This window comes from Poeciliopsis prolifica, unplaced genomic scaffold, assembly GCF_027474105.1.
Source record: "Poeciliopsis prolifica strain line A6 unplaced genomic scaffold, Auburn_PproV2 SCAFFOLD121, whole genome shotgun sequence".
NCBI classification, from domain to species: Eukaryota; Metazoa; Chordata; class Actinopteri; order Cyprinodontiformes; family Poeciliidae; genus Poeciliopsis; species Poeciliopsis prolifica.
In genome coordinates this window covers 376,473-389,018 of record NW_026562496.1, presented here as the reverse complement: position 1 = coordinate 389,018, position 12,546 = coordinate 376,473, and the positions used below count along the sequence as shown (strand labels likewise).

General features: G+C 40.0%; 1 protein-coding gene across 2 annotated transcripts in view; it reads right to left on the bottom strand.

The window, feature by feature from the left end:
• The window catches only part of LOC129354931 (protein TANC2-like), a 56,074-nt gene continuing 43,528 nt past the window's right edge, over nt 1–12,546 (bottom strand). For both annotated transcript variants that reach the window (XM_055024481.1, XM_055024482.1), the window contains 2 exons: nt 6,013–6,113; nt 1–3,307 (listed from right to left, as the gene is read on the bottom strand). In XM_055024481.1, the coding sequence (XP_054880456.1) occupies nt 1,477–3,307; nt 6,013–6,113 (1,932 nt within the window). In that variant the 3' untranslated portion in view covers nt 1–1,476. The remainder of the gene's footprint in view (nt 3,308–6,012; nt 6,114–12,546) is intronic.

The window sequence follows — 12,546 nt, the reverse complement described above, 5'->3', positions numbered from 1 at the left end:
TAATTTAAAAACTATCTTTATTGAAAAAGACAATTATGGAGTGTAACATCTTGAATAAGCATTAGTGTAGTCGGCGAAGTATGCATTCCTAAAATAGCTGTTTCAAGCAAATGAATAAAAAAATCAAAGGAATAAAACAGACAAACTTTGCTGTTTTATAATGTTCAGCCATTGTATTGTTTACTGGAAGCATTGCCATTTCTCACAGCCTGAATCAAATGCTTTTATATAGCTTCCTACATCTGTCATCCCTTTGATTTAATTTTTAAACACCTCATTGAGTATAAAAAAATTGCTAAGTGTTTTATGACAAAGTAACTTTCACTCTGAAGAGGGTTGTCGTCAGTGCAATGCAATTATGGTTACTTTGTTAGTGATCAGGAAAAAAAGTTCTTTTTGAGTTTAAAGGTTGGGCATAGCAAACAGAAAAACATTTCAACAAATTCCTGAGTGCATTTTTAAAAATTATACAAAAGAAACTACATATAAACATATTTTCACATCTTAGGTCTAACAATGTTATTGTAGGCATAAAACTTGGTTCAACACTTAATTTATTCAAATTTGAATTAATTTATACTGTAGTTTAAAACACATGGTGGAAAAAAGCACCAGAAACCAGCATTTTAGTTGAAGTAGGGGGGATGGTATTAAAAGTGTGTTGTTTCTTCCAATCTATGTCAACTATAAAATAGTCAGGAGGGTCTGCAGAATTTAGAACCAATAGAAAGAAAAGAATATTAAAACTGTCTTCTCCAAACAAACAAAAAAATAAAAATAATTAAATAAACAAGAAGGAAGAAGATAACTTAAATAAACAAATTAAATTAAAGCTGCGAGCAACCTCGAACGGCCCCCGCAGCTCAGCACTGCTTCCAACTCATTTAAAATATTCTATGGGTGCTGTAGAGAAATTAGGCCACGCCCACCAAATATTGTTGTGTATTCCTGTTGGGGGGTGGCATCTTACTTTTTTTATCCAAGTAAGATGCCACAATTTCATCACACATAGCACAAAAAAAATGAAATTTCAGTTTCAAAATAAAATCTTTGTATAGTTAAATACAGACGCAATTAAAAAATATCTGATAAATAGAAACCATTTTATTCACAGCAAAGTAGTGTTTAATGCATTGTCTGATTTTCTTAAGCTATGACTTTGGATGTGAGATCCTGATAAACAACAATTTTTACAGCCCACTTCTCTCTATGTCATTTTAGATGGCATTGCAACAGTAACAGTGGTGCTTTATTTACTTTATTTATTTACTGCTATAATACTGAGCTATTTTCTGTGAAAAGGCATGAAAGAAAAGGGAAATGAAAAAGAGAGAAAAATTCAGATGCTTATTCAACTGTTTCCATTTCACAGAATACTCCTTAAAATAGTTTATTTTAAGCAGTTATTAATTCCAAACCCCAACTTGAAATACACTTCCCAATAAGTTCCTTAAAACCTTTTTTATTTTTTGTTCTTTACACATTTGACTCAACAAAGGGTCTTTTTGGTTTGACAGGAGAGGTGGGTACAATCCTTTCTACTGGCCTGTCAGAGCAGTTTTGGATAACCGGCAGTGTTTGGGCAACTTTCACATCAAGACAGGAAGGCTTCTGACTTGAAACTTGCCCTGAATCTTCATTCCATTGGCTGTTACCAGGGACAACCTCACACAGGTCCATTTGGACCTGTGTGAGGTGGAGGTGGCTGTTTTCAGCGTTGTTGTTGGTACAATTACAGTAGTATAATGGCACTTCTGGAGCCAAGCCTCTCTGGTTGGTAGGGCTTTTGCTAGGTGACATGACAATTGTGTCGACTGAAGAAACGGCCCAGGAGCGAGAGAGGCTGAGGCAGGATGCTGAACTAGAAGGAACCTGTTGCTGGTACTGCTGGTGCACCCGTACCGATTTGTCTGTTATGCCCATAAAAGGTGTGTTCCTGGAAGAGTGTCCTGCCTCTCCAGGATATGTCCCTCCCTCAGTTATGCAGATCTCTGACTGCAGAGAGGAATTAAGAAAAGGATCATCATGACAACCATAAGCGTCTCCCATAGATTCTGAAGGCAGATCCATGTGCTGGGCGGAGGCTGAGGTCCTGAGACCTTGACCTTCATTAGTTAGCAGCCCACTTGCGATGTTAGAAGAAAAGTGCACATTCACACTCTGGGAGTGTATAACAGATCTGGGAGGGGGAGTGAAGGTGGATGTTTGGTGGACATTAATTGGGACATGAAGTCCACCCTGAAGTTGATAGTGAAAGTCTTGCAGTGACTGATTGCCAATAGTTGCCTCTGTAACTTCCATTGGGTAGTAAGCTGCTTTAGACTGGTTGCGGCTGGACTGTCGAGACTGGCTAAAAACATTTACTGCCATTCGGCCCGCTGCTGTTCCTCTGCCATGCACAGGAGTTGCTTGCATCTGGCAAACAGGTGAAACACCCACATTGTCCAAAACTTGAGACACTCTGGAACCAACACCACCACGGACAAGAGGGCCATGTCTGACATCAAACGGTCTAGGGTGAAAGCCTTCCCATAACTCTGCTAACTCTTCAGGAAGATGAGTTAACTCGGAGCAGGCAGGACTCCGTAAAACCAAAAAAGAGTGGTCTGAGCAGCTTGGCTGATTGCTTAGGACGACCTCAGCCTTGGTATTCTGGAGCCACTGGCTTTTGGAAGGGCTGCATTTAAGCTTGGATTTCAGATCGGAACTAAGGTCGTTGTGCTGCCTGCCCTGATTATGAGGGCTAATCACTGAGACAGTTTGAAGGTGGTGTTGTCCTCCACTTTCAAACATTGAACTAGCTCTTTGTGGATGCAGCAGGGGTGATGAAGGAGCACTAACTTGAGGATGGCTGGAGGAAGCGGGAGGAAGCAAAGAATGACAGGGGGAGGGGAGGTCTGCTAAATGAGTGGAACAAGAGGGGGACTGATGCATGTGAGTTGGAGAGAGAGAAGATGGTGATTTCAGTCCAGTGTAGCAATGGGTGTCAAGACTGTGAACTGTGTGAGGAGGAAGAAAAGACGTAAAGTCTTCATTTTCCCTGAAATCCCCATCTTTTTCTTTCTCCACATCCTCGTCTTCCCTGTTAAAGCTTTCCATGGTCTGCACACAAAGACAGTTGAAATCCCTACAGCTGGCTTCATTAGTGAACATCGCCATCTGGTGTTGATAAGCAGAGGGAGGGTCTTGTTGTTGTGAAACTTGCCGACACTCTTCTTTCACCCGTGACAGAAGGCGCTGGATCTCCCTGTTGGATGGACATAGACGGCTGGCGTCAATCAGGTCCTCCAACGCAGCACGGAACTGTCTGAAGGGACACCAACAACAAAACGGAGCATTTTAAAGAACATCAAAGAAACAGAGAAAATGGAACTTCTAACTTTGTTGAACTCGTTCATACAATTTCTTCTACAAAAAAGTAACTTCACACTGTGATTTCTAATCTCTTTAGCTGTTATCCTCTTTTGTCTTGCCTCTCCATGGAGGGGCAATAATTGACCTGAGTATAAATCTCCAAAGAAAGTTGTTTCAGGTGTGCTAGAGACCAGGGATGCTCCAAACAGGATGTCTGCTGCTGATTCCAATATCAATCACCAGTCGGTGCCAATCACCAATACTGACCACATGGATTCGCTGCTTTGTTTTGTCATATAGGTATAAATGCTACTGGCTAAGTAATCTAGCAAAATGGAACCATAAAATCAAGTAATTAAAGACTTTCACTATTTAGTAATTTAGACAACATGCAATCAGCAATACAATAGGCAGTAACATCCCATACTATACATAAAGTCAAATAAATCTCACAAAAAAAAGTCAAGCAAAAATGCTGACTTCCGTCAACTGCTCTTGCTGATGAACTGCTGCTATTGGAATATAATCGCAAACATAGAGCCGTTCAGGCTCCACCAGACAGCCGACTCTCACATAGAAGGTCCGGTTAAAGCTGCAAGGTGTAACTTAAGAAAAGAAGTTTCTAGGTATTACAACTTTCACTATGTCCTAACATGAGGCAGAATCTGTGAAAAAAAAAATCTAGTTGATTTGCCGCCTCCTTGTTGTCTTGTCAAATGCAGGTTGTATTCAATTAAACAATCTTAAGTTACTAAATCAAAATTGACTGAGAGGATGTGCAAACTGTTGTGCAATGTCAAAAGTGACTGACAGTGCTAAGACCCGTATTCCTCAAGACAACAAGGAGGCAGCAAATCAACTAGATTTTTTTTTCACAGATTCTGCCTCATGTTAGGACATAGTGAAAGTTGTAATACCTAGAAACTTCTTTTCTTAAGTTACACCTTGCAGCTTTAACCGGACCTTCTATGTGAGAGTCGGCTGTCTGGTGGAGCCTGAACGGCTCTATGTTTGCGATTATATTCCAATAGCAGCAGTTCATCAGCAAGAGCAGTTGACGGAAGTCAGCATCTTCCACCTCTGGTCATTTAACTCAATGACATGCTTCTCCCCCAAGGTCATTTTCTATCACAAGACACAAACTTCCCCATTCACTCTCAGAGGATTAAAGTTACACATTGCTTCAGATTTGCTGCTGTGCATTTGCCCTCTTGTGCAAAGAGGGCAATATGTTGACCCTGTGGTCTCTGCAGACTGCAAAGTGTGAGACATGATTGATCAGTTTTTGTGATCGGCAACTACAACTAGTGATCGGGGAACTCCAGTCATGTACACATTTTCACGAAAATTGACTGATTATGATCAGTGACTGATCGATCACACACCACTAGTAGAAATCTCTGTCAAAATGTCTTACAATTGTTCAAACAAATGCAAAGGGACTTGAAGGAGTTGAGAAAGTAAAATATGAATTAAAGTCATCCATCAATCCATCCACCTATATACCACCTTCCTCGTGTCCAAGATTGGGTCAAAATCACTGACAATTTGACACTGAGCATTTGAGTATGTGCAGCTCATTCTGGCATTTCCAGGCCAGACGTGGTCTCCTCCCACTGGGACTTGCTCAGAAAACCTTTAAAGGGAGGCGCCCAGGAGCCATCGTGATCATCCAAACATTTGTACATAACCATACACCCTCAACTGTGTCCTCTTAATGCACCAGCTTTCCTTTGAACTTCCCCTGAATGAGGGAGCACCCTACCGTTTCTCTAAGTCTGAGTCCAGCCACCCCCAGAGGCAGTTCATTTTGGTCAATTGTATCAAGGATCCCATCTTTTAAATTGAAGTTACAAATTAAGAACTGAAATATTAATGTAGAACTACGTTTTACAGATTTTGAAGTCAGGATAATTGGTAACATTTATTAATATCCTTGAAAGTACAGTGGCACAAACTAAAATTTCTGCAGCACAAAAGTTTGATACCAATTCTGTTTGATTTGAAGAAGGTGAGACGTCCAAATTCACTCGAGTAAAAAAACCTGAGGTCAGAAAATGTCAACCAGCCTTCCCACATGTACAAAATCAAAACTTGGTGTCAATCAAACTCTGCCATGTTTGTGATGATACAAATCTTTGTGTTGTTTTTGTTTTGAAGATATTAAGAAAATTTTCAAGGTCAAAAGGTCTACCAGTTCCCCCACCTTCTTCAACTACAACAAAATTGGTGCCAAATGTTTGCGCCACAAGGGCTTTGTAATTTAGCAAGTTTCCTGAAGTCATGAAAGGTGAACCAACCCCCACATTGTTCTTCAAGTCAAACAAATTAGTGTCAGCACGTTTGTGCTGATAAAATTGTCCACTTGTGCTGTTTAGAAGACATCACTGACCAAACAGCATTCCAACATTAACTGAAAATCAGTGTTTTCTGTCGGAGTCCATTGCACACTGGATGTCTGAACACTATATTTTAAGCATGATAGTTTTATTCAGAGATCACAAACAAATGAAAGAAAATACACTGAATATTTTCATGCTCTCTATTCCACTAACTTGACAAATAGCCCCAGGTCAAGAGACCTGCTTTGCCAATTGAATTTTATGTAAACAGCAATTTCTGAATCAAACTGATTAACTTTTGTGATGGAATAGATACCTGCGGTTTCGTTTAGCCCTGGCTCGGGCATAAAAGGCCTCATAGGAGTTGGATTTCAGCTCTAGAGCCTTTGTAGCAAATTCCTCAGCAGCGTTGAAGTCCTATACAAAAAGCACACAAATAATACACAAAGATTAGAAGTTCCACTCAAAAAATACTAGAATTATTTTATTATTAGAGGCCTTTATTTGACAGTAATCTGACAGGAAGGTGCAAGTGGAAGGAAGAAAGACATGCTGCAAAAGAACAGTCTCGTAGCAGGGCTGCAGCCGCTGCAGGGAGACCGGGGTAAACTGAGCCAAAGGTTTGACTTAAGAAACAACCTTTAGAGCCACCTTTTGTTTCAGCATTTCAAAGAAATTTTGTGAAGAAAGAAAAATTGTTGATATGGCATGACATGTTATAGACAGGAGGAAGGCATAATTTAATGAAGCTTGTGAATGTAAGAAACAGATGGCTAAAGTGGTTAGACTTTTATTTCTTAAACAATTTTTCACTCTTGAAAGTGAATTTAGTCTATTACAAGTTTCATAAGAAATGTGTTTAGATCACAATAGGTATTTTTAAAATTTGTTTGATATGAATTGTACATATGTATGAGCTACAACATAAGGTCATAAACCAAAGAAAAGTGTAACATTTTGGATGCAGACCCAAACAAAGTTGAAATAGTAGTTTTGGTAGAACCATTTGACCAGAGATAATTTGAGCCACTGGCTCAGCTATGATTCTCAAACAAGCATTCAGTTCTGCTGCTTCTCATGGCTCTATGCACATCGCACCATTGCATTACCTACCATGAGACAACATTTTTTGAAAACGCTGTGTTATCATAACAGTTATGTTTAAACATATGCAGATATATCAGCTGGAGACCAAACTGAGGTTGTCTTGATATAGCGATTCTAAATAAGAAAAAAATGGCTCATCTTACCTGGGTGTCCGATACACACGGAGCCCACTCTAATCACTGCATCACCCAAAGCCCATGGAGATGAGCTAAAGCCATTAGTTCAATTTAATAGATACAGTTTAGGATAAGAATTTGGGAACATTCTTTTTCATTTTGGTAAAAGTTTTGTTCTTGAGGAATAACTAAACCCCAAATCAACTCTCTTTTTTTGCACATAAACTGTATAAATTAACAACCTTGACATTTTTGTGTAAATTTGTTTCATTCTGCAATATTTAGCCTAAAATGTCTTAGAGCTGCCCTACTTTGCTTGAACGGTGGCTACTGCAGTCAGATTTTCCTATTGGTTACAAGGCTGTAGCTTGGTTGATGTCTCTGTCACAGCTCCGACACACGTCTCAGTGCCAAGCATTGCACATGTGACTCATGTTGCATCAAGACAGAACCTTAAAGTGCATCTTTCACTTTAAACATGCTGAAACCTTTGTATGAAGTTATTTCTCAGTGGTCCATTCCATCACCTCAATGGGGAGACGAAAAACACTCCAGGCTGCTCACGATCAACAAATGGCTGATTAAAAGCTGCTCTACCAGCTCAGTGACCTTCATCGATAACCTCTGGATCTATTGGCAGTGCTTTCACCTTTTTGGAAGAGGAGGACGCAATCTTAATAAACATGGGATAAAGCTACTCACTGCAAACCTTTTTTATTTTATCAACAAGGACAGAAACAGAATCATCGCGTCAGAAGAACAGGCTCAAGGATGTCTGACTAGGATGGAACGCTCCCCGGATCAGGAGCACGATATTCCAAAACAAGCTGATAAATCGACTGGAGATGGAGCGACTGCTTCCCTCGCTCCTTCCTCTCTGCTCCTCCAAACATTCACAGGATTCAATGGATACTAATGAAGAAATGTCTTCCGGACCAGAGTTTCTTAAATTTACAGATGGAATGAATCAACAGCTTCACCTCGGTTCGTCTCTCCTTAGCACTCACAAAGCAGACCTCACTACATTTAAGCAACCTGCCCCTGACTTTCCAGAGGATCCATCACTCTGCGTTTCTGAGGTCTGAGGCCGGGGACCAGATATCATCTTTACACCTGTCTCCATCCAGAATGTGTCTGGCCCCCGGGTACTGCAGAACAGGACATTACCTGTCCGAGTCACGATAAGAAAATTGACAAAAAACAGAAATATGAAATACAGCGGTCCTAATTCAAACCTCAGACTGATCCTCAGACTGATCCTCAGACTGATCCTCAGACTGATCCTCAGACTGCCTAAAGGAACATCAGACTGAAAAACTTTTGGCCTCCAAGCCACTTAAAGTAGCTCTTTTAAATATCAGATCACTCTGTGCTAAAGCTCTGTTAATTAATGATTTCATCACCGAGTAATAATATTGATGTTTCTGACAGAAAAATGGTTGAATGACAATAATGACCAAATTGTACTAATTGAAACAGCGCCTTCTAACTACAATTTTTTAAGTGAGAATAGAAAACATAAAAAAGGAGGAGGCGTGGCTTCTATATTTAAGAAAACCATAAATTGTAGTACAATCTCTTTGGGTCATTTCACCTCTTTTGAGTATCTTGGAATTCAGGTTAAAGGCTACAAACAAACTTTGACACCAACTTTATACAAAACTCCAACATACGTGGAAAGTTTCTTTACTGATTGTGATTGTTTACTAATTGTTGGTAATTTCAATGTTCATGTGGATAAACCCCAAAACAGAGGGGCAAAAAAGCTTTTAATATTTTAGAAAATTTTGGTTTAACACAACATGTCAAACAAGCAACACACACTGGACCTGGTTATCAGTAAGGGTGTGAATATTTCCAATGTCTCTGTAACTGATGTCGCACTGTCTGATCACTGCTGTTATCTATGAAAGTTATTTATTCTTTGACCAACTTGGACAAACAGCTACTGTCACAAAACGTTCTTTCACAGAAAACAGCAGAAACATTTAATCAAATCTACTCTTCCTCCTCACCCTTAAACTGTAATGATGTAGATAAGTTGGTAGATGATTTTCAGTCTAAAGTTTTATATATCATTGATTCCATTGCCCCAATTAAAGTAAAGGTTGTGTCTAGTGGGAAGAAATCTCCATGGAGAAAAGCACAAACAGTTCGATCTGCAAGACAACTCTGCCGCAGGGCAGAACGAAAATGGCGTAAAACTCAACTTCACGTTCATCACGACATCTACAAAGAAAAACTACGTAACTATCACTTAACACAAACATGGAAGGGAGGCTTTCTTTGCCGATGTCATAACCAAAAACATCAATCATGCTCGAACTTTATTTGCAACAGTTGACAGGCTCACAAACCCTCCTGTGACGTTTCCACCTGAATTTCAATCTAATGTTGCCTGTAATACGTTTTCTGATTTCTTTTCAGAGAAAATCCAAAAAATCAGAGGATTAATCTGCACATCAACTTCAAAGCCAGAACCATTGCTGTACCAAAACAAAACAAATACAGAAAAAATGACCCATTTTCAACTACTTAATTATAAAACCTTAGAAGAAATTATAAGTCAATTAAGTTCAAGCTCCTGCTGTCTGGATGTCCTACCCACACATTTCTTTAAGAAAGTCCTGCCTGTTATTGCTACTGATCTGATCCAAATAGTAACTCATCGATTACATCAGGTGTTTTCCCCCAGACTTTGAAAACAGCAGTCATCAAACCACTGTTAAAAAAGAACAACCTGGACAAATCACTACTGCAGAATTACAGGCCAATCTCAAACCTCCCATTCATCAGCAAAGTTATTGAAAAAACTGTGTGTAAACAATTAAATAGTTTCCTCATGATGACCAACTGCTTTGACACTTTCCAGTCTGGTTTTCGTGCTCACCACAGCACGGAGACTGGCCTAGTCAAAGTATTCAATGATATCCATATAAATACGGACTGTAGCAGAACCACGGTGCTGGTTCTGTTGGACCTCAGTGCAGCTTTTGACACTGTTCACCATGACATTTTACTGAATCGACTTGAAAGTTGGGTTGGACTCTCTGGTTCGGTGCTCGACTGGTTTGAATCCTACCTAAAGAACAGGGATTTCTTTGTTTCAATTGGAAACTTCTCATCAAAGAGGTCAAAGGTCACATGTGGGGTACCCCCAGGTTCAATCCTAGGACCCCTCTTATTTAATATTTATATTCTCCCACTAGCTCAGGTTATAACAGGAAATAATATTAGCTACCACAACTATGCGGATGACACACAGCTCTACATTACGATGTCACCAGGTGACCTTTGACCCCATCCAATCACTGAATAAATGCTTAGAACAGATAAATGTGTGGATGTGCCAAAACATTCTCCAACTGAACAAAAATAAAACTGAAGTCATTATTTTTGGACCTAAAGAGGAACGATCTAGAGTCAATGCACAGCTTCAGTTATTACAACTAAAACCTAGCGATCAGGCCCGAAACCTGGGAGTAGTGATGGACTCGGACTTGAACCTCCAGAGCCACATAAAGACAGTAACAAAATCGGCCTTCTATCACCTGAAGAACATCTCCAGGATTAGAGCACTAATGTCTCAGCCAGATCTAGAGGAACTCATCCATGCATTTATCTTTAGTCGCATTGATTATTGCAACAGCGTCTTCACAGGCCTGTCCAACAAATCAATCCTCCAGCTGCAGCTGATCCAGAAGCTGCTGCTCCTGTTCTCACTAAAACCAGGAAGATAGAGACATAACAGCAGTTTTAAAGTCCCTCCACTGGCTCCCTGTAGCTCAAAGAATAGATTTTAAAATACTGTTAGTTTATAAATCACTGAACGGTTTAGCACCACAATACATTAAAGATCTGCTGTTGTTGTATCAACCTTCCAGACTCTCAGGTCTTCTGGTTCTGGTCTGCTCTGCATCCCCAGAACCAGAACCAAAAGAGGAGAAGCAGCTTTCAGCATCTATGGACCAAAAATTTGGAACAAACTTCCAGAAAACTGTAAAACAGCGGAAACCCTGACTTCCTTTAAATCTCAAGTAAAAACGCACCTGTTTAGAGTTGCATTTGAAATGTAACATGTATGGATTTGATTTTGTGGATATGTATGTAATTTTTTTTTTTTTTTTTTTTCCTGTTGTGGGCAACGGGGCCCGGCGAATACCCGTGGTTAAACGGACGGCGGGGTCCGGCGGTTACAGGCGCTTAAATTCCGTGTCAAAGGGAAGGGGGAAGAAAGGGAAAAGAGAGGGAAGAAAAGAAAAAAAAAATAATAAAAAAACTTGGTATTTTATTCTATGTTGCATGACTTTGTGTTTTGTGTTTATGATGTAAAGCACTTTGAAATGCCTTGTAGCTGAAATGTGCTATACAAATAAAATTTGATTGATTGATTGATTGATTGATATCGTAACAGGATTTAAATTCACATTTTCAGTGCAAAAATGGCCAATATTTCAAAATAAAAGGTACTAGTACTGCCTCTACCTAGCTTGCTTACTGCTCCACCTGAGAATAACTCCCATGTCACTGCTATACATGAATACAGCCCAAGCTCAATGGAGCATAATTCTGTACAAATAAAATTTCTTTGAACCAATATATTCTATTATTGAGACTTTCTTTTTAGTTCTCAGAATTTTGGGGCTTTTTCTCATAATGTATTATTCAGGTGTCTGTGTGATCACTTTGGACCAATGGACAGCAATAGTTGTGACCATTGGTGAGTGAGTGTGTGTTGTCTTGAACTCATGTTCTAGAATTCATGTTCAGCCTAACCATATGTTATGTACCTCGGGCACATTATAATTATTATTTTTCTTAAATAGTTTTGTATTGACTTTAGTTGAATGATTTTGTGTTTAATATATTTTAGCGTATTGATAATTCCTTTTTGTAATTAATTTGGCTTTGTTAAGTTGTGGTTCTTGGACAGCCTATAAATAGGCTGGATTGTGACAGTTTTGGAAGCCGCCCACTCACCCTGCCGTCTTTCCACTCGCCCTGCCGTCTTTCCTCTCGCCCTGCCGTCTTTTCTCTCGCCCTGCCGTCTTTTCTCTCGCCCTGCCGTCTTTCCTCTCGCCCTGCCGTCTTTTCTCTCGCCCTGCCGTCTTTTCTCTCGCCCTGCCGTCTTTTCTCTCGCCCTGCCGTCTTTTCTCTTGCCCTGCCGTCTTTTCTCTCACCCAACCGTCTTTTCTCTCGCCCTGCCACTCTTCCGCTCGCTCCACAACCGCCACCAAGAATGGGTCCTGACGAGGCGCGCACGTTTCCAGTGGCTGTAGGACGCCATGTAAGCCTGCCATGGGGTATTTTTGTTAGTCTTTGGGTTTTATTTCGTTTTATGATCATTTTGGCCTGGTGAGACCGGTTGTCCTGTTATCGATTCTTTTGTTTCAGTAGATTATTCTCCTTTATAGTCCGGTTCAAGTAGGGCCTTCGACGGCCCTGTATCAGGTTGGCCCCCTACTGTACCTTTTTGTTCTTTTCACCGGCTCACCAGGTCCACCTTTCTGTTGATACTTTTGGAATGTTTTTTTTTTGGGACACAGGGAAATGAGGATATTTAATTCTTTTTTTTTTTTCTTCACAGGAAATTGAAGCAGAAAAAAAAGATCAGGAGAGTTTAAAAA